Consider the following 27,819-nt stretch of genomic DNA (forward strand, 5'->3'; position numbering starts at 1 on the left):
CTCCAGTCTTCAGTCACATTACCCTTCAGAAATTATTCTAATATGCTGATTTGCTGCTCAAGAATGATTTTTGAACAGTTTTTCTGCTTAATATATTTTTGTGGAAACGGTGATACTTTCCCCCCAAGATTCTTAAATGAATAAAACGTTTTAGAAGAACAGAATTTTTTTTAATAAAAAATGTGTAACTTTAAATAATGCGCTTACACTTTTCATCAAGTTAATGCATCCCTGCTGAATACAAGTATTAATTTGTTTTTTAAAAGTCTTTCTGATCCCCAAATTTTGAACGGTAGTGTATAAAATAAGTTCAGGAGGAGATATGAGAGAGAGAGTTCTGATAGACATTCAAAAACACTGCAAAAGATAAATCTTTATTTCTCCCAGACTGTAACAGTAAAAAGTTAATTGTGGCCAGCAAAAGTTAATTTGCTGGCCACAACTCCCCCCCACCCCCCCCCAGGTGGACGGCCATATCACACTTCAACTGAGGTACCAACCACAATCACAGAACAAGGTGCTATAGGCATGTACTACAGATTTACCGTAAGGCAATTTATAACCATTATAACTTATTACTCCAAAACATAACATATCTCTCTTCCCTCCAAGAGGGGAAAACTATTAGTTTCACCATAAATAGATAAACGAAATCACAACAATTTCTCCTCTATACACAACACAACTCAGCACAACGCTGTGTGTTATTGCAGGTGAATACTCACAGCCTAACAGTGGCTACTTTTACCTATGTCTAGTTGGTTTCGACTCAGTGCACAAATTCAATAGGGATAAAAAAATGATGTCACTGTATTTCTACAATGAAGTGACCGTCAGGCATCTGATTATCAAGATCTACACTCCATGAAGCAATGCCACTTAGTCAAGTTTCAGGTAAAGTTATGGTTCTTATGGTCGATAAATGACATTTATCTTAATAGTTATTCATTATTATCTATTGCTTTATGTAGAAATTATTTCCCCAACCTAAAATTTCAGTAGTTATAAATGTTTCAGAGTTTTCTAAATTGTGATGTCACTTCCTTGAAACAGAATGAGGACATTCCGAATCATAGTCAGTTTTCAAATCTAAAGGTGTTGTCACATGAGCAAAATTTTGTCAAAAGTTTGCAGGCAAAAAAGCTTTTGTCTATTGTACTATAGCAATGTAAAGTCATTTTCAAATCAGACCAAGCATCTTTCAACTTAAACCAAGCAACTTAAACTCATTGCGAAATCTGCGAAATTTTCCTGAAATTCCCAATCTATTGAAATGACTGGATTTCGCCCTTGGAAATTCGCATAACAATAGTAAATGTGACCGTACCTTAAAATACTGTAAGAACATGTTGTGGTTGATCCTGTTGGGTCAAATTAAAACGGATATAAAAAATATTTTTTCGCTACTTCAAAAAAAAAAGCCAACCAATGACTTCAGAGCAGTGGTAACATGACATGTACTGTAGAGATTTACGGACCCATCAGTCTCTTCTCTGTCTTTTCGCAAAGTCCTATTCCCTGCATCTAAATCTTAACTTCCGAAATGACAAGGCAAGGTAGTGGGTGTCAAAGACAACATTCTCATTAAAGTCCTTCGACAGCTGTCGAAAAGTAGATCCAGCTGAAAAAGCCTGCTCTGATTGGGCAGAGAAAGTCATTTGCAGCCGTCAGTCTCAGCATCAACATAGAGAAAATGCCATCCAGCAGAGCTGCAGGAGGTCGCCGGCACAGTCCGTGTCGTAAATGTAGATGGGGCCAGGAAAAGAGTCTAAGAAAACTAAATCTCCATTTCCTGGCTGTTCCTCCTTTGTCATATCAAGTATATCCTTGGGATCAAAGCTGGATATCTAGAGAAACGGAGAGAGAGAGCAGATCAAGATTAAAATTTAATCTATCAGTTGACACCCATATTTTTGTGGCTCAGGCATCAGAATTTCTAATAAAGGAATTAAATACATGCAGTAATCTTGGTATTTTACAATACAAGCATGTATTCTCTGTCAGTGATGTACGATGATCTTTTAAGGGAAAACAGGATCTCCCAGTGGAACAGATGTGTTGATTAGGCCCTTGTGGATGTTATAATCAGACACCAGCTCTGTAGCCATGGGCAAGCCAGAGCACGATTGAGCTGTGCGCTCACAAACAATCTCAGATCGCATCGCAACCTGTTTACATGTTGATCTACTTCACTGTACGGAAAGACAACACCCTTGCACACACTTTGGATTGCTAATAAGGCCTAATACAAGTCACACTGAAACGACAGTCTTTATAAACAAAATGAATATAATTTTAGAAGCCTCAGCTCAACTCAAACTTACTTTTCTCCATCATAAATATGAGCTGATATGACACATTTGTGTGGGTTCACAATACAAGTGGGTACAAAACAAGTTAAGTTAAACACTTGTGGCATATTGTTGATTACCACAAAAATTTTCTTAAAAAATAAATCAGCTAAAATCTGGAAGTGAATGGGACCAATCCGTAAATGTTAAAATACTCATCATTTCAAAAGCATAGCCACAAGATGTAAACAATGTGCTCAAAAACATGATTTAGTGTTAAAAAAATCACTTGCTAATTCCAATCTTACAATTTTGCTGCCATGGCAACAACTGCCATGGTAAAACCCTAAAATGAACCTAAAAATGATGAGAACATCTTTACAGCTAAAATAATGTACAAGTTTGAACAAAATGAATGTAAGAGCTTTTATAAGTATAAGCTTCACATTTCTGCTTCCTTTTAATATATACAGTATATATACTACGCCACTTGTATTTAGTTTTATCGGACATCCCCAAACTACATTCCACCCTAAAATGGATATTCTGTCATTGTTTATTATTTTTATTGTACATTTATCCATCATTATATTGAAAAAATTGACCAGGACATTCTTCAAAAACTGCTTTTGTGTCCCAATGAAGGAAGAAAATAAATATGGGTTTGAGGTGTGTAAATAATAACAAATTTTTCCTTTTTGGGTGTATTATCCCTTTAAGTGTTGCTTAGTAAATGTCCATTTTGGCAGAGCTAGAACGGGCACTTGACTGCTGGTACGCTTGACTTGAGTTATTTAGAAATAGCATAAACATTTGGATCCCTCTGCCACTTGAATGAGACATGTGAGCCTCTTAAATGGAAATGTCAGATAAAGACAAAACATTTAATCAACCCGTTCCTACAAACTAATCCTGTTTGTAATGATGAATGCCTGACTCCGTTCAACTGCCTGATCCTTACGCTAGTCTGAACGTGGTCAGATTTTTAAGAATTTAGTCTTGGCAAAAGTTTCGGGAATGTCCAGAGCTTTGGCCTACTTTAGAGAAGGGTCTGTCTGCACAGAGGACCATGCTCATTTATAATGCATTACAGAACGCTTTTAAGCAATGTAGGTCAGGAGCGCAGACAGGTTTGTTGGTCTTGGAACACGCCTCTAAGGAACACATCGTTGTTCATGAAAAGAGTTGAAATGTCACACACAGGTCTTCCCTAACTCTACAGGCGTCCTGGAAAATACTCAGAATGGAGTACACCCTCTCCACCAAAAGAAAAAAAAACAGTGAGAACATATATCTATATTTATTATGTTCACTAAAATCATTTTATCCTTTACAAAATGGATGTAGGCTACATATTTATATACACATAATTAGAATTATTTATTGTAGTAGTATTATATATTATTATTTGCACAACACCAGCCAATGATCTCAATTGGCTGCCCATGAACACTTTGACCTGCTCTCAAACACTTTATTGTTGAGGTCTGGAAGAGTTTGTTTTGTGGTGTAGATGTGCCGTTTCTGCGCAGTGATAGCAAATCCACTTTCCATGCACTTCCAAAGAATGAAGACTCGGGATCGAATTGAAACGGTAAAACCCGGTGCCATCGTTTCTGTTCGTATAACTGCGTACAAAGGGCTGTTTTGTTTCCGACATGCGCTGTAAGCGGTAGACCAATCGCAACAGACTGAGACATCTCACCAATCAGAGCAGTGTTTCTCTCTAAAAGGAGTTTTTTTAGGGAGACCTGATCCTTTATCGAACCAATTCAGACACTGTGAGAAAAGAGGCGATGCTGCAATGTAAATTTTTAGAAAATTCATTTGTTTTTACACTAGATGCATGTAAACATATTATAGAAGACTTCCAAAACAAAGGAACCTTTAAAATAGTATAATAGGGGCACTTACATTTTTTTGTTAACTAAAATATTTTTTTTCTTTTACAAAAAGACAATTTGCAAAAAGCTGGAAATTATACACCTACAACGCAGCTCTATTAAGTCATAAGCACACTTTTGCTGGAAAACAGCGGCATATGCAAAGCATTACTGATTGGTTTGTTGGCTTGTGGTTGGAGCACAGTCTTACTGCTTATTACAAGACCATCACAAGTCATTTTAAAAATTTAGAAAAAACCTCATCTATGTTAGCCAGCTAAATAATATCAGCAGAAGTATAAGTTGCAAGGCAATACAAATTGAAATGAATGAAATTTTCATTAACTAAAAAGCAGAAACAGCTGGCTATATCTGTATATGTGAAAGAAAGAGAGTTCTTCTAAACCAAACACGAGGTCTTAATCCAAAACAAACCCTTCGAGTATGAGAGCTGAGACAATGGTGAGTCACTTCATGCTGAGATATTTACACAAGATGAGCACTGCCCTCTGCAATGTGTGCAATAGAAATACCAACTGCCCCCACTGGGATTGCCTCCACTCCACAACCCCTGAGAGATGATTGTTTTGGGAAATGAAGCAGAGGCGTTCTGATGGGAAGTGCTCAGAGATGTTGACATTTAGATGAAAATATCAGTTTTCTCCGACTGGAGTCCTTTTAGAGGAAAATAGCTAAATTAATATGTTTGAATTACAGAAGACTAAAGGCCAATTCACTCCGCACAGACAAACAAGCTGGCCGTTGGATTTAGAATTTTAGGAAAAATAACTGTCATGTTCACACTGCCCCAACAGACACCGACAACAAACGCTGATTGAACATGTTCAGTCGGGTGAAAAAAAAACCCCCGACCAATGCCAACAGATGCTGACAGGGGTAACACACTGATCCGACAAACTGTGCGGTGTGAATTGCCCCTAAGGCTCTCAGTATCAAAAGCAAATTGAGTGGTAATTTTAAAACAATGCTCACTGCTACACTCCATTACATAATGAAAATTGAGTGTCGGCTTTGCATAGTGTGTCAAATTCTCTGCTTTATACACTTTCAAATTGGTTTAAAAGCTTGTTATTAAAGTAGAAGTGCAGACTCTATCTCCTAACATAGCTTACCGCCTCATTATTCATATTAAATGCCTGTTGAAGACGTACCGGTAATGATGCTTTGGCCATTACAGCGATTGTGATTTTTGTCTGTAATTTCATTAAAACCTTTAGGGTATTCCCATTTTTCTTAATTTCTTTTCCAACCCAATACCATTGCCATCTGGAATCATGATGAGAAAACTCCAAAACAGACAAGAAATGCAATCACGAAAGCTACGGGAAATCACTATCTCCACTCACCACTAGTCGAGAAATTGCTTAATTATTATCAGATGGATTCCATGAATAATGCATTTTTATTCAGTGATATGCAATTTGTTTTGCTGCCAACAACAGTCCAGAGTCTGCAGGCTGCCGTGCTCCCGAATGTACGAGTTTGGACTGTAACAAAGCTCTAAAACATCACTCTAATCATCACTCAGATCAAGTGTCCCTTATCATCAGAAGCAAACTGACCTCTCAGAATCACATTCTGTGTTCACAAACTGTGACATTAATACCATGACTCAATAGCAAATCTCAGCTTTTACACTGTTATCTATACCCTCGAGTTAGCGAATGTATTATTATTTGCATTTTTGTCCATACAATGGAAGTCAATGCTGTCCAAAACTACACTGGATATTTGTTGACTTTAGTTGCATGGTCAAAAAAACACTGATGCATTGCACTGATACATCTTTCAAAATATCTTCTTTTGTGCTAAAAAAAGGTAATACAATTTTTAAAACCGTAATAATTAATATGATTTTTTTGTAGTTATGTCAAACTCTAAAATATTTTATTGGGTAGAAGAAATTACTGTGAAATTTGCAATTATTTAAACCAATAGATAACTAAATGACTAGAAAAGTAACTATAGTATTACTATAGTAACTAATGTAAACATGTAACAAAAGGACACTGTAAAATAAATTGTTACCAAACATTCACTTCATTTTAATGTAATTATGTTAATGGTATATTGCCACCCCATAGTTTCTATAAATAAAAAATAAGAAGCTTTGCCATTGGAGTAAGTACCAGAAATATCTTGAGGAATATATTATTGGACAATGGGGCTTTGGAGTCAAAAAGTTTGAGAACCACTGCTTTAACAAATGGGTTAATTTTCTGCGTTTACTTCTCCCAAATAAATTAAATATTACACAAATTGGGGTTTGGGGATAAATCTTCAATCTGCCTGTTACTTCAAAGTAATGACATTTGGACCTTTCTGAAAATAATCATTCAATTTTTTTTTGACTTGTTGGAAGAGAATCTTGACACAGCAGTCTGAAGGAGGGTAGAGGGAGGCTTTAACTTCTAAATTATCTCCTGCCAACAGCATGCAGGTGCAGGACTTTAATTAGCAGCACCTGTGCAACACACACACACAGATCGACCAGGCGGAAGGAGGCAGAGAAAATCACATTAATAAATTAGATTTTGTGCGCTGCTGAGATGGCCATCCAGTATTAAAGTGATCATTGTCTATCATTTGTTGCAAAAGTTCATGGTGTTGATTAAAGCACACTTTAGCATAGTGATTGTGAACACAGACATGAGAGAAACTGCATTTCAAATGGTTTGATGTCAATTACATCTCAAGTGTGCCATGTATTCAATTAACCTTATCCTTCAAAATTCTTTTGGAGTCGAACAGCCAGACGAACTTATTGCGCTCACGCATCTTATCTCTGAGCTGCAAGAGCTCTATTTCTCCAGCTTCTTTAAAGTGCGAGACGCATCATCATCATATTACACGCTAGATTCCACTCGCCTGCCTCCAGACGTTCCACTCTCTGATGACAGGACAGGTGTGGAAGGGGAGGGGCGAGAATGAGAGAATGGAAAGCTCATTGGCTCGTTTCGGAGTTTAGTTTGCATTTCAGAATTCTAGCTTCAAAAATATCTCTAAATCTGTGCGTACAACTGTATTTTTTTACGGCTTTTGCATTTGTTGCCTGTCAGAGTGTAAGATGTGATCTGAGTGGATAAAAGCTACGGCAGACATCAATGATATGTTATATTATGATATATACACTAATGTTCAAAGTATGGGGTCAGTAAGACTTTAAAAAAGAATAGATCAAAGGTTGACTGTAAACCAAGCCTTTGCACCTTTGCCCACACAATATTACAAAAATCAAATACTGTGAAATGCTCACCAACATCAAATTAATTGCCCATGTTTGAACTTTTGGAGGCGTCACGGACCGGTGTCTTGTCGCTATATGAAATGCAACAACACACATATCTCATATTAGCGTTCCTGCCACATTATGATTCTACTATTAAAATCACTTCAGACTCCAGACTCTTCATTTCAGTTTGGCATGTCAAGAAGAATGTTGGAGCATGGCATGAAAATGTCCAGCGTCGTCAATCGTGACCTAAGTCTAAGCTAACATCCACTACCATTCAAAAATGTAAGGTCGATTTTTTTCATGTTTTTGATAGAAGTCTGCATTTAATTGATCAAAAATCTGTAAAATTACAAACATTTCTGAAACATTTCTTATTATCAATGTGGAAAATAGTTGTGCTGCTTAATATTTTTGTGGAAACTGATACATTTTTAATGAATTCATTTTCTTGCAACATAAATGTCTTTGGGTTTGAATTGGATGCCAAGGGTCGCCGTGTCAAGGTCGTGTCAGGCAACAGTGAGCAACAGATGCAACAGATGGCATAGCGAATGCTACCTCATACTGAGCCAGATTAGCCATGAGGGACCCATGTGGCCAGCACCTGCTGTTAGAAGATGTTTTCCCTTCAATCCCATCTGAAACAATTTCTGTGGTGTCTGAGTAGTTCCTTTGCTTGAGCCAAGAATTTGCAGACTTTTAAAAGGTCAGCTTTCCACCCTTCTTTAATGTATGATTAGCTGGTAAATTCTGTGTCTAAAGTGTTTCCTGGTATATATCAGATATGAGTTTCCAGGCCCTGATATACTCATGGCGAAGTTCATGTTTTTACTGGCGGACAACCAACCTCAAGGTACTGAGCAGAAGAAATAAACCTAAAAACATTTCCACGTTAAAGAGGGCGGAGCCTCAGAGCCACACCAACTTATTACGTAATTGCCACGGACCACTGGTTGTTTGAAGGGATTTATCAGCTAGAGCGAATTTTTACAGAAAGTTTGCTTTGGCAAGCTGTTTTGAACTCCCGAAACAAACACAAAACGAAGGTTGTTTTGGCCTGATTTGTTCGAAATGACGTCACACCAGTTCGTTGTTCAATTTCATACTTGAAAATCACCAATGCTCATTGGGAACAATTAACTTCTGCCAGATGTTGAGGCGACTGCCACATTATTTGAAGTATAGAGATCATATGATCATATAACTTACAACAAATATTTTGTCTTACAGTCTGCAAGATGGATAATACAGAAATGACATCAGGACCCTGGAATGAGGTACAACAATTGTTTTTACTTCCTGTAGCACACCTTTAGTCAGACTTAAGCTGCGTCCCAATTTGCAAACTATCCGTCCTAAATAGTATTCGAAAATAGAATTAGTACGTCCCAAATCGTAGTATGTTGAAATGAGTGTCCCAAAGAGACCCGGATGGTCTACTATATCCGGTCAGAATCCGAAGTGCAGATCGTTGCACACTCTAACGGCTGATATTGCCATAGGATATTGCCCACAACCCATCGCGCGTTGGACGAGGATTCGGTTGGAACTTCAAACACGAGTGAAAAGTGTTCAAAAACTGCAGACATGGAGGACGCGCGAGTCCGACGGTTATGTAGAGAGGTTTAGATAAAGGGGTTTGAGTGATTAATTATCAGTATCTAACCTGACGAAAATGTATTTATTCAATGTTGTCCACATTATATTGTATCTGCAGCATTGTGAACTTTTGCAAAGATACATTTAGCCATTAACTTTTAAATGCATTATTATATTCAAATTCCAAACACATGAGGAGAGTCTCGGCATGAAAGACCCATGACTGGCAGATGAACGTGCGACAACAATTCTCTCCGAAATGGTAAGAAGTTATATTAGATTGAATGGAGGATTTTAACTGTGACTAGATGATTGACAGGGCAGTTTACGGTGATAGGATGCACGCGACAGATCTGTCCATTAAAGATGACAAAGTAGTATGTCCCAAAGCTTGCCTACTCTTTTGCTACACACTCAAAAGTATGTACTTTTTCTTCACAAAAAGAGTACATACTTTTTGGGCGTAGTATAAGTAGGCGAATTGGGACGCAGCATTACTGTCCATTCACGCTGATGTGCCTATAAGACCTGTATGATCCATTTTTTTGTAATCCACCAGTATTAATTGAGAATAAAAGTTCGATAAAGTTTTGGTGGCACTTTACATTTTTTACAGCATTTATTAATCTAGGTTAATGCTAATTTCCAAAGTTTTGTTCAATGTTAATTCAAGTTTGTTCTTTATACATATAATTAATGCAATTTAAATTTTTACAAATCACATTCAAAATGTAGAAATTAACATTTGTTAGATGTGTATTTCTCTTATTTCATTGTTTATTAATTTCACATGTGTTTATGTATTTTAATGTATATTTTTATAACATGGTGGAGTGTTTTGGACAGTTGTGTTGTTTTAAGAGTAATAGAAGATCAATATTGCATTACATTTTAAAAAGTATTTTACGTCATATTTTGTTCATGAATCCTAAAAACTAATGTTAACGGATATAACCTTATACTTAGGTGTTACCAAAGTTTTTGCATTGCATTCAAGCCTCTGCTGAAAGAGCCCAGACAGGCTGAAAGCCATCTTCTTATATCTTAGCTGATATACTAGTATAATGTTTAATACACTTTTCTGCTAGTTACATTTATGTTTTATCCAATGTTCATTCAAGTAAAAAAAAAACATTGTGTCCGAGTACGACACAATCCATCAAGATCAGAAATCAATTAGGGTACTCTCTGGACATAACTTAAGGGTCCTGTGTGTTTATTTATCTGGGAGCTCTCCTTTATCCCTGTTCGTTGACTCACCAGGCTGTTGAGGTCTGGAAGGTCAGGAGCGTAGGGCTCTGTGCTTCGCTTCTCAAACTGTGCCGTGGATGGTGGTGGTGACTCAGGCCTGATCCCATGTTGTGTTCACCCTCCTGAGCTGTGCTGTGCCATTGACTCCTGGCCTGTTTGAGCCACCGTCCTCCCAGGCCCCATTTCTCCAGGTAGACCCTGCACAACTCGTAGTTCATAGCCGAGTAGTACAGGAAGTCCAAAGCCAGAAGGATCATGACGAAAAAGCCGTAAATCCACACACCGATGAGGGCGGTGTAGTTACTAAAGCGACAGGAACGACAAAGAGATGGAAGTTATACTTGTGCTCTGCAAAAAGGTTTATTCTGAATGAGAAACAGGAATAGTCATATCATTACAAGGGAGAATGGGCCTGATTTTTTTCCCCCTCATTTAAATCAACTAATACAATGAAAAGAGAGGTCAGTGCCAATGCAGTGGCAGTAAAGTGCTGTAATTGCTTTCCACTGGTCTTTGTGATTGCTTTGGCAGGATAGTGTGCGGGTCAGGCAGATGTTTTACAGCTACCCAGTGCTCTGGGATTCTACAGTCCCACAGAGGGATCGATTTGATCTTGAGTGGTGAAATAATATTTTCATGCTTGACTAGAGTCAGGGCATGGTGGCAAGCTGGCCTTTATGTCACTGCTTCATTGTTTATGTCCCATTGTGGGGCTGAAAATTAATTGATTTGTTTTGGATTAGTACTGCAATGTTTCTTTGACGGAGATCTCAGATGCATGACTGAAACAACAAGGCCTTAGTTTTTCATACACACACGAGTGTATGACATATTGTCTCTTTTGCCATGGCTAAATGTCAGAGGGATTCTTTCATCATCATAGCAGACAGTTTGATCTGGATGCTTGGTTCACTTGGGAATAATGAATAATAAATCGCACTCACAGCAGATGCCAACAGAGATGTTTCAGAAAACGCTGATGCAGGCTGTGACAATACAATCGTACAATCACTTTTGTTTTTCTCAAGATATTGCATTTATAACATTTCATATACAGTCATGGATGTATGCAAATATTCAAGATTATAGGGGCCCAATTTAATACTCTGTCATTTAATCAATATCATTTAATTCAGGGATTTTGAAAGAGGCTGCTAAACCAATTATTTTACATATTTCTTTTTCAGAAATCAAGATGATTAAATTACTAAATTAAATGTTTAGCTATGAATTAATTAAAGATAAATCTGCATATTGTTTTGTGAAAATATTTTTATTTCTAATTTATCTCTCTTTTAACATTCATAAAAGACATTCATATGTTATGCTTAATAGAATGTAAATATTTTCCAGAAAATACTTTTTAATACTTTTCCCCCCTTTTTTCTTTTAAGCCAAATACAATATAAAATTCAGTTATTGTTATTAAATTCAGTTTATAATATCACACATTTTTCCCACACTGTATAAATGCATATTTATACATAGTATATATATATATATATATATATATATATATATATATATATATATATATATATATATATATATATAATATATATATATATCTGCCTGTATATTTTAGGAAGGGGATCCTTCGCAATTGGGCCATCATATTTGGGGGTCCTTGATGTAAATGTTTTGAATATTGACTTAAATAAACCTGCATTTAACCTGTTCTGTCAGAAATTTCTATCTTCTGTCTTTTGTGTGCATGTGGTTTAGTATCTGCTGTATTATGCTTTTTGAACCGTGTTTGCATATGTGTGAAGATGGGAGACAAAACCAGGCTTTCCGCAAATACGCAAGTCCATCTGATTGTCACATTTTTCACACCTCCCTCAGTCAGCTGGAGGGATAAACAAGCCATGATAATATTCAGAAGAACTGCATCACTCTACTGATCTCTGGTCTTGCTGGCTGCTTTAGAGACCGAGAGTCATTTTTCAGACTTCGTTACTTTAACAGCCAGTGGGGAAAATCTGAATGGCACTGCTAGCCTTCTGTGGTCATTACAGAACAGAAGAGTGCTTTAACTGCACAGCATATGATTCAGAACCTTATCAGAGGAAGTTTCGATCTGGTGCAGACTGGCTGTGTAAGGTTAAGATGGACGGACAAGCTACGAATGAATATTATATATTTTATATATTTTTAATGGTATTATGCTGTCATATTTTTGTCAACAGTATACATTTGAATTTTTTTTTTTTTTTGTCTTTTTTTTTGTCACGTCTTCGTTATAACCAAAACAATTTAATTCAATAATTTTGTTGAAGAAATGAACACTGTTTGTTAAGTCTCTAGAAAAATTTAGATGGGGGTGCATCATTTGAACAAATCGTGTGGGTTTGGGTTATTGGTTCAGATCCCAAAAAAAGCAAAGTGCATGCTTGCAAAATACTTTTATTCTGACCATACTTACTTGTGGGCATAGCCGTCTGAGTTGGTGGTGAGGTTGAGCTGCATCACGCTCTGAAACTCGGTTTCGTTGCAGCAGTATTTGAAGGCCGTGTTGTTATGGTGACAGCAGAAAATGTAGGTCTTGTTGTCCGAGAGTCGAGGGCAGTGGAAACCGAAGTGATAGCGCCCCTTGTGGTCGGAGTAAGGCTCACACACTCTGAAGTGCGCCGAGAGAGCTGCAGAAATAAAACAGAGGAGGATGAGAGAATACGGTCGATAAAGCTGAGTGATTTCAAACAGCTCGTGATCTGATTCAATGTGGGATGAATGACTTCTGATATGCGCTCGATAGAGATTATGAGGGTGGAACAGAGGGAGAGATTTACGGAGCAGATCTTTCATGTCTCCGTTAATTAGAGCTTTGGCTACTATAAATGCTGTCAGATTCATTAAATACGTCCTTTTTGACTTTCTGTCATGTGGTACACTTCAACTCCAGAACCATAAGCACTGTAAAAGTGAGAGTTCTTCATATCACAAGTGACATAACAAACATGTTCGTCTTGCACCAAAACAGACAGCTTCTCAACTCGTGAAACTAACTCTCCATCGAACAATCCTGCCTCCAGTAATTGATCAGATAATGAAGTTCGCAGAGTCTCAGAGGCATTGTAATGACAAGGCAAATGAACAAGCAAGTATCTTGGCCATTCCTACTTTTTTTCCTATGCAAAATTCTGTGCTCGTCAGCAATGCCCATAGACTCACTCCCATAGTGCACCTTTTTATTTCTAAAGCTGCATATTGAGCTTTATGAAAAATAAGAAAGCACCGTGCCATCATTTGCATATAGATGAGAGCTGTCTGAGAAGGCACTTTGGTAAGTGGAATGGACAAGAACACTGGATCTGTGAATTTGATGGACCTCACTGTCCATTTTTACAGTGGATTAATATTTGTGACTGAGGCGTTGTTGCTCTGAACTGTACACCAGAGTGTCAGTACTGTGTGATCTTAAACTTTCTCTTTGGAAACCACCAGTTAAGTTTTCCGGTTATATCAAGGCGATGATTCCCATTCACATTAGAACAATGAATGAGCAGGCCTGGAAAAGACTCGCAAGAACTGGATTGGAAACAAGAACCTTTAACGTTTATTGCCGCGGAATCGAAGTTGAATAAGAGAGGCAAAAAATATTATGACACAGGAAACAAGTTAATGTTTGCCGCATTTGACCTCTCGCTAATGACCAAAACCGCCAATTACGTGAGAGCGAAGACACACAGAGAGGCTCGTAATGATCGGAATAAATCAGTGCTGACAGCAGTGTGGGGCAGAGAACCCTCCAGTGCCACCTTTGACCCCATAAAGGGCCCAGTATTGCATGGGAAATTATTTGGCAGTGCTTACGCTATGTATCCATCAACCAAATAGGCAAAAACACAGGCAACAAGGCAGGTCTTTCATATTTGGAAAAGGAAAGAAAAAAAGAACAAAAGAAAAAGCTGGGGTGTGAAATGAAAACCACCTGTTGGAGATTTTTTCATTCTCCTTTTCATTGTGGCAACAGGAGTATTTAAGTGTTTTTATTTTGGTACGCCAGTTTTCTGTGCTGGCAGGCAACACCTCAGTTCATGCTCCTATAACCAGAAATAAAGTGAGAATGAAATGTGAATGTATCTGCAATGTGTCCAGGGGGACAGACACTGTCTGACAGGTCTAAAACCATAACATTAAACCTTTAAAATCATGTATGGCTGTCTCTTTGAGAGCCTAATTTAACAACAGAAACCATTTTTGGTGTGTATGGAGTTTGTAAGATAAGTACTTTTATTCAGCATAGATGCATTCAATTAAGTATTCAATGACAATAAAGACATTCTATTTCAAATAAATGCTGATCTTTTGAACCCTTTAGTTTAGGAAAGAACTCTGAAAAAATGTATTACAGTTTCAGCAAAACTGTTTTCAACATTGATAATAATAAGAAATGTTGCAGCAAATCAGCACATCAGAATGATTTCTGCAGGATCATGTGACATGAGACTGGAGTAATGATGCTTTGCCAGCACAATAATAAAGTACATTTTAAAATCTATTAAAACAGAAAAGGTTTTTTCTTTTTTTAAATTGCAATAATATTTCACTATATTACTGTTTTTACTGTATTTTTTTATTAAGGCAATTGTGACTTTATATCTCACAATGTGGCTTTATATCTCAGTGTTTTTATTTTATTTTTTACTTTATTGCACAATTTATTACATTTTCAATTTTGTATTTTGAAGTGGAACCAGACTTTTATCGCTTCATATTTTGGTGCTAGTCTTGTTAGTAAAATAAATATTTGGAAATAAGTTCTGTAATTCTTTTTGCATTTATTGCCCTCCGCAATCTGACAAGCGTTTTCAGTCCTCAACAAAACAGAAACAGCAAATCATAAATAAATCTAATGCAATCCTCTTGCATGCAAAGATAAACATTATGGTTTACTTTTTCGCATTTTTATTTGTTTTAATGCGGCACATAGGTGACATTAATCCAATCCATTAATTGGTCCTGAATACATATATTAAATAAAAACACTAAACCACAAAGTATTGTTCATTTGCTTATTCGTTCATTCATTAATTGTCACTTGTATAAATAACTACTTCATGCAAAACTCATAATGTGTGTCAGTAAATAAACATGGTCATATAAACAACTAAAAGCGACACTCATTTAATGAATGACTTGTTCAGTGAGTAGCCAATCACATTGATTCATAAGTGTTTTTGATTCACTAAAAAGGACCAGACTACTGGGTCCACTATATGTTTTACGAAATTTCAGATTCCGTAGCAGTGCTGCGGTTTTAGTACCGCACTTTAGTGTTTCATCCGCATTGATGAAAGAATGCACATTCAAGAACTGTAAACATAACTAAAAGTCATAAATCACTCCGTTCTGGTATTTTTTAAACCATGGAATCGGTTCCCAGTTCTACTTAACACTGGGCTTGGCAACGGCCTCAGACTTTTGCTATTTCAGAGTTCAGCTGAGAGAGACGTGTCTGAATGCTAATGCCTCATACAAATGGCGCTTAAGACATTTAGTCAGAGAAAACAAAAGATGAATAGTGAAATCGTTCATGCTTATCGAAGTGAGCTCAGTCAAGAGAGTCCGGTAAATATTTTAAGGATACTGACGCGACCATTAATGGATAGGTTTAGGACTATTAACCTCAGGGAACGGCAGGTTTTGGATGTGGTATAATGCCTCATAAGCCAAACACGAGCTGTGTGGACTCATAAAGTTGAAAGTTCACCCTTTTGTGGGAGTTTTGGCAGATGAAGGAAGTCAGCATGTGTTTTCTGGCAGAGAGAGCAGATCTACCTGGTTGTGTTTTATAATGATGGTGGACTGTAGCTCTCGCTCATTATAACTAGTTACACGACTGCGAAAAACATTCCATGAAAGAAATATTAAATATTCACAGATGTTTGAAAAAGAGCCTTGTCCTCAAGTTACTTCTGGGTAGTTGTGTCTGTTGATGTTAGAATTAACATGTCTGCACTCACTGGAGAATAACAGCAAAATGTTTTATGAATGACACTGTGCACCATTACTCCATGATGTTCAGCCATTAGGACTGAAAAAACCCCCCTCTATTTCTCTACTTCTTTCCATGCTCACTTTGAGGACAGGTTTCGGTTCATTTGAGATATTTATCTCTTCTTGTCGGTTGAGATATGGCTCAGGAGTTACATAAACAATATCAAAAGTCTGAGTGTGATACTTCTGGCTCTGCTTGTCTGTTGAAATACCCTGGGGGGAATTCACTAAAAAGTTGTGCCAATTCAGTGTACACTCAACTCAATCCAGATTTTAAAATGTCCTGTTAACAAAGCTGAATTCAGCATCATTACTCCAGTCTTCAGTTTCACATGATCCTTCAGAAATCATTCTAATATGCTGGTTTGCTGCTCAAGAATCATTTCACATGATTATCAATGTTGAAAACAGTTGTGCTGCTTAATATTTTTGTGGAAAGCATAATACATTTATTTTCAGGATTCTTGAAATGTCAAAAGAACAACATTTATTTGAAATAGAATTGTAACTTTACATGTCTTTACTGTCAAAAGAAAAAAAATCTTACTGACTCCAAACCTTTGAGCGGCAGTGTGAATATCGTAGTGGAGCAATACAAGATGGGAATTGCTCTGTAAAAATTGCATTCAGCAGATTTTTTGGGCCATGTTTGGCCTGTTACCCGATTAGCATAGTGAATCGGTTGCTAAAACAACACAAACAGCATTTACAAATAAATTACTAGCACAATTCATTCTTCATGAATCCCGCTGAGTGAGATAAGTGTGGCTCCTCTTGTCTTGAAATATTACATGAGTGAACAGGACCAAAAAATTGAAAAGGTATTTGTATAAATATTCCCCAAATAGTTCTCTAAATATCTCTCTCATTCAGTTCCTCTCTCGTTCTTACATCCTGTTACAACAACATAGTCTTCTGAGCTCAATCCAAACACGCATCTGTCATCGCCCTGGCCTTTAGTATAGTGGCAAAATCAGGCTTGAGGCTTTTGTGCTGGCTGTTTGTCTTATGGGAAATGTGGTTGTAGGTATCGAATTCATGTGAGGACCATTTGATGAAATATTCGGTGGTCTATTGAGTCTAAAGAGTTCCATGTACAAAATGGAAAAATACATATTTCCTACATTGCTATATAAAAAAATACATACACAAATATAGTGTGCAATATAGTGGCAATGCATCATTTTATGTTTATTAAGTTCTAAGTAAATATTTGTTCCATGATAATTGCAGACCACAAATTGCAATTGCTTTTGTGGAATAAATGGATCAGAATAATAATAATCTGCATATGTGTGCATGTATCATATTTGATAAATATTGTAAAATATTATAAAAAATGTATTGGTCACAATACAGTATATAGTGATGTTATATATATTTAGGCAAATGCTTATTGGAACTGCTACAAAAATGGTAAACTTGCTTGTTAGTACATTGCATTTTATTTTGCGCATGGTAGATGGCCCATGAATTGCTTTCAATGACATCATAGCCATTATTTTCCCCTCCACATGTTTTTGATGATTGTTGAACAAATCACTGCACACTTTGCCTGGCAGAAAGAGCAATATAAGCCAATGTTCAATCTTGAATGACTCATGTTGAGTAATCAGTCCAAATGCAGTCATTAGTTACTGTGAGTAAAAGTTGAATCAGTTTTTGCCAAGTCAGATCCTTATAATTGTGACTCCGTCTGCATCAAGTCCAAGTCATGATTTCTGAGGGCATGTGTCTGACTGAGTTTTTGTTCATTCTAATGTAAAACTCAACGCTGCATGGGAATTACACTCGTTTTGGGGGAGGAGAGAGAGTGAGCAAGAGGAGGATTTGAAGAAAGACCATTGAAAGAGAGATGGCTGAGATGGGCGTAGATTACGCGGGGGACGGGGGGGACGTGTCCCCCCCCACTTTTTATAAAATGTAAATTCGTCCCCCGCACTTTTTCATAGGGCAAGTGTGTATACAACAAGCTGAGGTTTTCGCGGGTGTGTGTAGCCAACATCGAGATTTAAAATCCAAAGAGTCAAGGATAGTCTATCTACATAGGCCTACGTGACTTTCAGGTTTCCATGGTAATCATTCACTCGTGCATTAGCCTACGACACGCTCATGCTCGCACCCGCGCCGAATCCATCAGTATCAGTTCAAAACGGCAAAAACTCTTCACTCGTTTTTCACGAAAAAGTCAAGCACTGTAAGTAAGTTGTCATGTGGTATCCGAATTGTGTTGCACAATGATGAATAACTCTGCCTATTTCTCTTGTTGAATTAAGAAGTTTTGTTGTAAATTGAAAATATTCACTACCCGCAAAAACGTGCACTATTTTCAATCTTTTTTTATTCGTAATGTCTTTTATTTTCACAGATATGTTATCAAAGCCCTTCAAATTAGAATAAACATGGTGATTGTTAATGCTGAATTTGTATTTTCATGCAATAACAGCCACGATCTGCTTGAATCAGGCAGCGTTGTAACATTTACATGATGTTTACCATAATTCGGTAACACTTTACAATTAGATAAAAAAGTTATAGACAAACTTTAAGTTCTCTTGAAAAAGCCTAACTAGAAAGTTTTAAGTAGTTTTAAAAGCTTGAAGTTTGAAGGTTTTCAATTGGAAAGTTTAGTAAGACAGACATTGTTTAGGCTTTTAAGGAAATTTAATTTTGCCAAAAGAAGAACTTTTATTCTAAGTAACCTAAATGTTATTTTTAAATCAGTCTACTTCAGTGTGATATTTAACCATATTATCATGTTTAACATTGATAATTTTAATAATTGTAATGTGATGATCAAATATAAATCAGAGAATATCATATGTTTGGGCGGTTGACGGGTGGATTATTTATCTTTAACAGTGGATTCGGGGGACTCAAAGTGCACCAGATTAATGAATTTATCTTTAAAATTTACAAAATTTTCTAATTTAAATACATGGTCGGGATTTTACCACCTCCGCCTCGTTTTCAACCAAAAACCCTGCATGTGCAATAGTACTGAACATCTGCATTTCTTTCTTTCTGTTTTATTGCTTTAAAAATAAATTGCATATTAAACCAATTAAGCAAAAACCTGTCAACAAAAGTCTGAAGAAAAAACCTTGACATTCTGTCCCCCTCACTTTTAAAATGATGGCTACGCCCCTCTGAGAGACATTTCAAAATAGAAAATGTCTGAGGAATATCACTGGAAAAAGAGGGGTTGTGACTTTAAGTGCTGGGAGACCTAAGCAGGAAGGCCTGATAACGGACGCAGAGGTTCTGTTGTTTCTGCTCAATACGTGACTAACATTGGTTTTGCTGTTTCAGAACCTGTTGTTGTAATGTTAGCTATAGTGTGAGGGAAACACTTCAAAAAAGCCTGCACACTCTAACAATGAAGGGGAACCACCAATTGCAAGATAAAACCACTGCTTTAATAAAAAAAAATGGCAAACGTTTCTGTTACATTTGACCTTTCTCAATATTTTATTTCCCTGATTGGAGTTTTTGGTCTATGCTTCTCATTTGGACAATTTTTCAGATGCGGTGAGTTCCTGGCTTTTCTTCAGCTATTTCAACTGGACAGTTTTGAGTGTCATTTTTTTGCTTTGCTTCAGCTAAAGAGACATTCAATCTTGCATTGCGTGTTTGAGCATTTTGTGGGAGGAGCAATGAAGGGAAGGGTGTGTTTGTTTGGGTTGATTTTAGATATCAATAGTGTTTCTCAGAAATCACTCACTTTAAATATATCTATATGAATGTAGATATATTTATATTTATATTTAAATAAATCTATATGATGTGGTCTTACCTGCAGTGGACAGCAGGATGAAGATGACGGTCAGGGTTTTGAAGGACCAGCGGCCGTTCATGGTCATCTCTCAGCCCTCATGAAGAAACAGTGTGAGGAGAGAGAGCAAGTCAACACACCCTCATTGCTCACCGCCTGGTGGTCATTTTACTCTGCAAGCTCTGAAACACACAAATATAGGCTACAGGTAAACTTTACATTCTCGAAACAAGACAGTAAAATTTCAATCATCATTTATTCACCCTCATGTTGTTCCAACATAAAATGTAATGGAGTGAAGGACTCATGCATTATTTTAACAAAGCCATCTGTTGAGCTTGATATTTAAGTTATTGACTTAAGTTACACATAAGATGCAGCTACAGCTGGTGTTACAAAAATCCTTTCATTATTGCTGTCAAAAGGGAAATGAGATATGACATGAGATATGCGAATATTGATGAGGGGAATCTTGGCACGAAAAATACCAAACAGTATGCACCCATAACAAATAGATACATCATGTTGCAAAGGATTAAATGCGATAATTCTTTATTAATGATTCCATCCATGCTTCTTTGATGAAAAGCATATTTTATAACAGAGCAATATGAATAAAGCCTTCCAGTCCCCACACAACTTATCAAATCAAAACTCACTGTCTAAAGCCTTTTCAAAGCCTCTATCCTCACAGATCCTGGTGCGACTGTCACGAGACGCATAAGAAAAAAAAAAGATGCACCAAAGAGGGTATGTTTGGAATGGAATACTAACATATTTGCTACTGCATGCTACACAGTATAATTGCATAATACCATAATAATTTATTATATGTGGGGAGTGATATGTGTTAAGAGCCATTGTCTATAGGGGTTTTTGCATCGCGTGGGCATGAGTTCAAATCCGGCTTGTGTATTTTAGTTATAAATAAATAAAATAAAATAATTTTAGTTATCATTTACAGTTAATTTGTTTTTGCCTGCCTGTATTGTAGTGAAATGGAAGGTCAAGTCGAGCACATTATATTCTGGATCGCTATATTTGATCAGGTTGCAAGTGGCACATTTTGTCAAATGTTGTATGTCATCTGGGTTTCCCATGCATACAGAAAGTTCTCGTACTATGCACAGTGTGTGTAGTGCATGATGCAAAAATAGTGAAAGCACTATGCTATTCTGAACATACCTTGAGAGTCTAAGCACAGGATGGTGAAAGGGGCTGGCAGGAGGATCGCATGGAATAAAAGCATGTGACACACCTAAGACAGAGATCTTCAGGCAGGATGAGGGGAAATGTGGCACTTAAGGACAACCAGCTATCGGATAAATGGAACTGCATTGCATAATACATGTGTTGAACTAAAGGGGTTTATGGGAATATGTGCTTGGTGTGTGAATGTGTCTCTCTCTATAGATTTATATTTATATCATCTATCTTTCTTATCTTTCTCTCTGTTTAAACAGCAGTCAGCATGTCTGTGTTTGGTTAACAGCTACACTAACAGCATGGTTGCTCTGAGCTGGCCGTCTGTCATAACACGTCACCATGCCAATCCGCCTCTGTCACCCGTACAGGCCTCTGAATGGCTTGTTGGCAGTCACAAACACTCCCCCTTGCCAACATGGAGGAAACAAACCACACACACACACCAGAAGTCAATACCGTGCATCAATACCCAGTCATATTCGCACAAGCCCATGGCACAGATAAATTCTCCTTAAAATATTTACTTCCTGACATACTGTATCTATCGTTTAGTCTCTATAGTATTTTACATAATATTTGATTTTCAGCAGATTAGCCCCCCCCCCCCCCCCCAGCATAAGGTGCGTTTGAATCTAGTGCAGAAATGTTCAATGATCAATAATCAACACTGTGTATTATTATATACTGCCTCATGTTTTTACAGGAATGTGCAGTTACTGAATTATATTGCTCCAAAAAATAGCCTTGAGTATCAACAATCAGATTTTTCTGCATTTCAAATGAGGTAATGACTGTTTACTCAGGCATTAAGCCATAAGTCAGAGCTGATATCTTCATATCTTAATCAAATAAAGAAAGCAGCTCTGTTTGTGTTTATTGTTCCTTTAATACTCCAGCGAGGTCTGATGAGATAACGAACATATGCTGTGTGGTGAAACCAACATTGTACTTTTATATGCTAAAACCAGAAAGCAAAAAAACATAAGGCAAACAACAATTCTCACTGTCCTACGCATATGCAACAGCTTTAGTGTTACCTTGGAAACTCAGGGACATTCAGAAAGTATGTAAACATTAAAGGTACAGGTCACCCAAAAATATATATTTTAATTTTTTTACGCAGCCTCGTGTTGTTCCAAACCTGTGTGAATTTCATTGTTCTGTGGAACATGAAAAATATATTTTTTGAAGACTGTTTTGTTCCACAATGAAAGTCAATGGGGTCTAAAATAACATTGCATGGACATTTTATATAGACAAAAAACATACAAACAAATAAACAAAACACTGAGACCAACTTAATTTTTATTCTGCTTTGTAAAACAAGATAATTCATATGAAATATATATATAATATGCTGTAGCCTATATAATTTTTTGTATATTATTCATTTATTTTAATGTATATAAAGTATATTATACATTTGTTTATTTTAAGATATGAGTTTAATAATTATAAATTGAATATGTATTCAAACAATTATTCATTTCTTAACTATAATATTAATCTGTTGTTTAATTCAATTGTCAATTATTAATTTAAATGCAATAATTTATCATTCATTTGATTAATTTAATGCTTGATTAATCACTTATAATTATTAATATTTTTAGCTAAAGAATGTATATGACTTTCACATACATTGAAAGTCAGTGGGGTCCAAAACAAAACATTGTATGGACATTTTGTATGCACAAAACAAAGAGACAGACAGACAAACAAACAAAGAGACAGACAGACAAACAAACAAAGAGACAAACAAACAGACAGACAGACACAGACAGACACAACAACTCTTGTTAATTCTACAGATGAAGATCTGGATCCTCCTCACAAAGCTAGATACAGTGTTTTCCTTAGATGGATCAATCCCTCTGAAACAGAAGTGTGGTACATATGGCTCTGAATTCTCTGACATTTGTGTCCAAATCCACTAGCAGTGTCTCTCCTGGCATTACATCACATATCGCTTCACAGAAGCAGAGAAGAGTGTGAAGGACTTTCTTTTCCCAGGGATTTACGACAGTGTGTTTATCGATCCCCTCCAGACCGTTGTGCATGTGTGAGACTGTAGGAGAGAATGGGAGACGCTCCTATTGCCTTTGAGCAAACGAGAATCACAAAATTCTGCTTGAGCTTCGCTGGAGTCATTGTTCCTCTCTGAAGATCAATTCATAATTATATTCATATGCTCATCCACACACCCCCTGCCACCGAATATTGAATAATAGAGTAGCTACTTGCTAATTGTTTGTGAATGTGTTCTGTTGCTTGTAAATTTTTTATTACAGAAAGCTTTGTAAACTAATGTGAGCTTAGAAGGAAACAATGCCAGATTGCGAGAAGATGCAACATCATCCTCTGAGACTTACGACTATTGTGTGAACAAGTTCCTTTCTGTTTTTCTGGTGTCAAGGGAACGTTTTTTTGACAGAATTGGGTAGAGGAGGTCTTTAATACCTGGAGAGAGGAATGCATGTGCATTCCCATTCATCTCAGAGGCAGTTTCTGGTGCAGGACTCTCAGAAGTATAGCAGACAGGGAAAAATATACAGTGAATACACCTACTTTTTAATGGCCATCATTGAAGAAAGATACTTTTTGCCCAGAGTATTTGGCAGGGGCTGGACAATGCTATAGCCAAACCTGTTGAGGATAGATCTGACTGGACAGACTTTTTAGACGTCCATTTTAAAGGAACATTTTTGTGAAAGTAAAACTGTATTAAAAAACCAGTCACTATATCATGATTTTGGATTGTTTGGCTCAATAAATCTGACTCATATTCTCTGAAACATGTATGAGATGGAGCTGGTGCATGCGGTAGAAGCCCTTACAGAGTTCAACGCTCAAAATACCCGACCGCACAATTCATATTCAAAAGCACCGCAGGACCAAATGCAAAGTTATCCTGAATTTAAAAAATGTCCCTCAGTTATTGGTCTTTTGCTTTCTGCCTGGCTTGACAATTTGAAACTTCCACTAGCATTCTACCGTGAAAAGATAAAGTCAGTTGTCAGCTCACAAAAAGCGGTCTAGTAAATGCAAATCTTTGAGGGTGATGGAATCTATTTAAATTGTGTATGCAAAATGTCATAGATTGCACCAAAGGATTTTTAATGACATGTTTTTAAGAAAACAAAAAACAAGTCTAGACTGCATCCAGGGTTTAATTCTGAGAATGTGTTTGGTTGAATTGAGATGTGCTGAACACTGAGAAGAGAGGGAAGGTTACATTTAGATAACATGAACTAACGTCATTAGCACTGCAGATGGTACAGACTGTTCTCTGCTCATCCCCATAGTTACCATCAATACACCCCTTACCTAAAATCAGAAAGAATGGCACGGGGATGCAGACACCTTCAAACACCTCAAACATCAGATTACAGGCACTGATGTGTTAGGATTTACCCTTTCTAAAATAACATTTTTGTTTATTGTTGTTGTTATTAACACTTTATTTTACAGTGTTACATGTTACCTGTATGTTACCTGTAAATTATTAATAATTACATTTTCGAATCTTAAATATTCTTACTTTTATTATTGTACGATTAAATATTTTATTATGATAATATTATATTAAAAAGGCTCATAATAAAATATTATTTTAATATTATAAAAAAATATAGTTTTGTCTATAATAATAATAACAATAATAATAAATCTATACATTAAAAAAGGTCATAATAAAATGGCTCATTGGTGGGAAAACATTCTAAAGTGAGAGGGAGAGAATTGGAATATGGGGAGGTCATAAATTTTACTTACGTCATAAGTCAGTTAAAAGTTGAATCCAAAAATAACACTGATAATTGCTAGTACGTCTTAAAGTTTGTTAGTTCGACTGACCTGGGTTTCATCCTCCATTTTCGAATGATTGTCCATTTAAATGGGAGATCAACAGCTGCAAATAGCTTTTTATCTCTGTCCATTTATGCCTAATTCACTCCCTCTCTCACTTTTCATTGCTGTGCTCTTTTATTACTCCTCTGTGTCCGTTTTCTGCTGTAATGTGAAAACGATAGAGGCAGGCTTATTCATTACACACATTAATGCACATTGTCTTTAAGCGACTCGGATGCCCCTTTGTGTACACCGTCTGTGAGCCTGAGGGAAGACCTGCCTGCAGTGTGATCGACTGCTCTTAGCTTTAAGCTATTAGCTGTAACTGTGCCTCAGGCGTATTTATGTTTAAAGCAGAGCATCAGGTGTATTATATGACAGACTCTGGGTGGATCTCAGAAATGAAAGGATTTTTTGCCTTTCAAGTCATGTATTCATAGCAAACTGTTTAGAGACATCCAGAGCGGGTTGTTTGTAATTGAGAAGAATGTCTTTTTCTCTCCGTCTCTGTGAAATCCAGATAACCAATACTGCTGGGGCAAAAGGGGACTGAAATATGGCTCTCATTAATACTATCTCCTCCTAAATGTATTTCTCACCTTAGAGAGATGACATGTCGAGACTAAAATTAGCAGCCTAAATTTGGCTTCTGATTCAGAGAGAACATTTTTTTGATGGTGTTTCTAAAAGGTCAGAGACTAAATAATAATGCCACATTGCTGTATTTAAACTTTGGGATTTCAAAAAGTCTTTTAGTCTATATGCTGGAAATCCTGTTTCATTCACAAAAACCTCAACGCTGTGAGGAGATGCATCAGCTCTTATCCTGGCTCAGGTGTTTCCTTTGGGGGAAGCGTTTCTCAGATACTAAAGATCAACCATTGATTTAATGTTATTTACACAGCTTTCTGGAATACTTGATTCTGATTGGTCAATCGCAGGATTCAGCAGATATTTCCTAGTATTTGCTGCCGTCCATGGGAATGCTATATATCAGACCACAAATGGTAACTGAAACCAACACTACTTTCATGTCTTTTGTATCACAGACTCTCGCTGACGCTGACTCTTGTTTCATGCAAACGCAACCGCTGCCATATTGCATCTCAGTTATCGACTGTAGTGCAGTTTTGTTATTGTTAACTAAAACTATTTAAAAAAATCACGTTTGGTAATCAAAATAAAACTTCAATAAAATAAAATATAAATATTAGATGAAAAACATTAAATATTAGAAATATTGCCTTGGCAACTTACCGAATATAAGTTTAAGTACAAAAAAATACTAAAACGGAAATAAATTAAAGCTATATATACATATTTTAAAAAAAATGATAAAAGCACAAATAAAGGACTAAACCTTAAAGTAAAATGCAAAATGGAAATATAATAATTAAAGCTACTTCAACATATTAATAAATACTATTATAGTATAAATAATATAAAAATAACCCTGCTGTAGTGAGAAGGACCTCAGATCTTTACTATTATTTTAATATTAAAATGTAATACCGGTATATGTTTAATTTAATTTTAGATTTAAAACATTTGAAAAATTACAAAACAAAATATTTAAATAAATTCTTAAAATCAATATGATGCTTTTTTATATCATAAATATATTAATTATTAATTTATGCCCTTAAACAATACATAAGCTTAAACAAAGCCCCCAAAGCTTAGGTTTGTAGTATGGTAGACTGGTCATGTCAGTCACTAGATGTGTCTAATCAAGCTGTGAGGGTTTCTGACATGCTGTGGCACTCTATAAAAACCAGCTTGAGGGCTCCATCCAAAATCACTCATCACTGCTCAGCTGAGGATACATTATGATAAACTGAAGTATGCTTGAGTATACCAACTGACATCTCAGCTACTCAAAGAGATAAGAGAGCTGTCAAACACGTAGACTCATATATAGTCTGAGAAATAACCGAGGTGGGGAACCCAATTAGCAGTTGTGAACTGCTGCCGGGATGCTTCTGTCAACCACAAATGCACACAGAGACTAAATGGATGCCCATCTGCTGTTGACTTAGACAAGTTCATTACATTTCCCCCTGATCCCTATAGTCGCTTTCCACACTCTTGTCTCCAAGTTACCATCTCTCCCGATGTTCCCTTTCCACTGCCGAGCAAACGGAATATTTAAACACTCAGGAAACACAATCAAATGAGCAGTTCCCTTTTTAACCTGTGTGATTATCTAAAGCGTGAAGAGCTGATCATCATGTGTCTGCTCCACCGTTCCCACAATATTCCACATTAGCTGCCAATGTGAACTCAGGTCGCACATATACAGTAACACTGTAACTTGCCTGCGAGTGAAAAAATCCAAGAGGTCTGTTCCAAGTTCAGCACATGTGAGTTAAGCAGGGAATTTGTCTGTGCTTTTGAAAACAGACAGAAAAGTGCGTGTTTCATGTTAATGAGAAGCAGAGAGTCAGTCTTACCTCTTTCTGTGTCTCTTTCTCTTGTAGAGCCAGTTTGCTTGATGTTACAGCATGATGAATGAGACTCTCCACTGGAGTACGCCACACACGCACAGGTACACACTCATCCTGTTGTTTCCAGCGAGCGTTCAGGCTGTCATCTGAATGAGAAGATGAACGGAGGTAAAGGGGAGGAGAGGAAACACGCACTTCTGCCCTCTACCTTCCATGCGCTGGATCCCTGCACTTAAACTGAGCGCAGACAGAGCGAGTGAGA

General features: G+C 36.8%; 1 protein-coding gene across 2 annotated transcripts; it reads right to left on the reverse strand.

The window, feature by feature from the left end:
* Nucleotides 1-1,655: 1,655 nt before the first annotated feature.
* Nucleotides 1,656-27,819, reverse strand: shisal1a (shisa like 1a). 2 transcript variants are annotated; one of them, XM_056235782.1, is made up of 5 exons: nucleotides 27,564-27,818; nucleotides 20,077-20,237; nucleotides 12,706-12,919; nucleotides 10,290-10,583; nucleotides 1,656-1,847 (listed from the first exon to the last, which is right to left on the reverse strand). In XM_056235782.1, coding segments are annotated over exons 2-5 (576 nt in total). In that variant the 5' UTR covers nucleotides 20,144-20,237; nucleotides 27,564-27,818; the 3' UTR covers nucleotides 1,656-1,846. The 2 variants fall into 2 exon arrangements, with proteins under 2 accessions (XP_056091757.1, XP_056091756.1); XM_056235781.1 differs by lacking the exon at nucleotides 1,656-1,847 and having other exon boundaries at nucleotides 10,286-10,583; nucleotides 27,564-27,819.

Source organism: Rhinichthys klamathensis, unplaced genomic scaffold (assembly GCF_029890125.1).
Source record: "Rhinichthys klamathensis goyatoka isolate OS25496 unplaced genomic scaffold, OSU_Roscu_1.1 h1tg000430l_1, whole genome shotgun sequence".
NCBI lineage: Eukaryota > Metazoa > Chordata > Actinopteri > Cypriniformes > Leuciscidae > Rhinichthys > Rhinichthys klamathensis.

Excerpts from the sequence above, each read along its gene's own strand:
- shisal1a (XM_056235781.1), bottom strand. The coding sequence starts at position 20,143 with ATGACCATGAACGGCCGCTGGTCCTTCAAAACCCTGACCGTCATCTTC. Across the intron at positions 12,920-20,076 it reads CATCCTGCTGTCCACTGCAG|CTCTCTCGGCGCACTTCAGA; the intron begins GTAAGACCACAT and ends TTATTTCTGCAG. Across the intron at positions 10,584-12,705 it reads TCAGACGGCTATGCCCACAA|TAACTACACCGCCCTCATCG; the intron begins GTAAGTATGGTC and ends CTGTCGCTTTAG.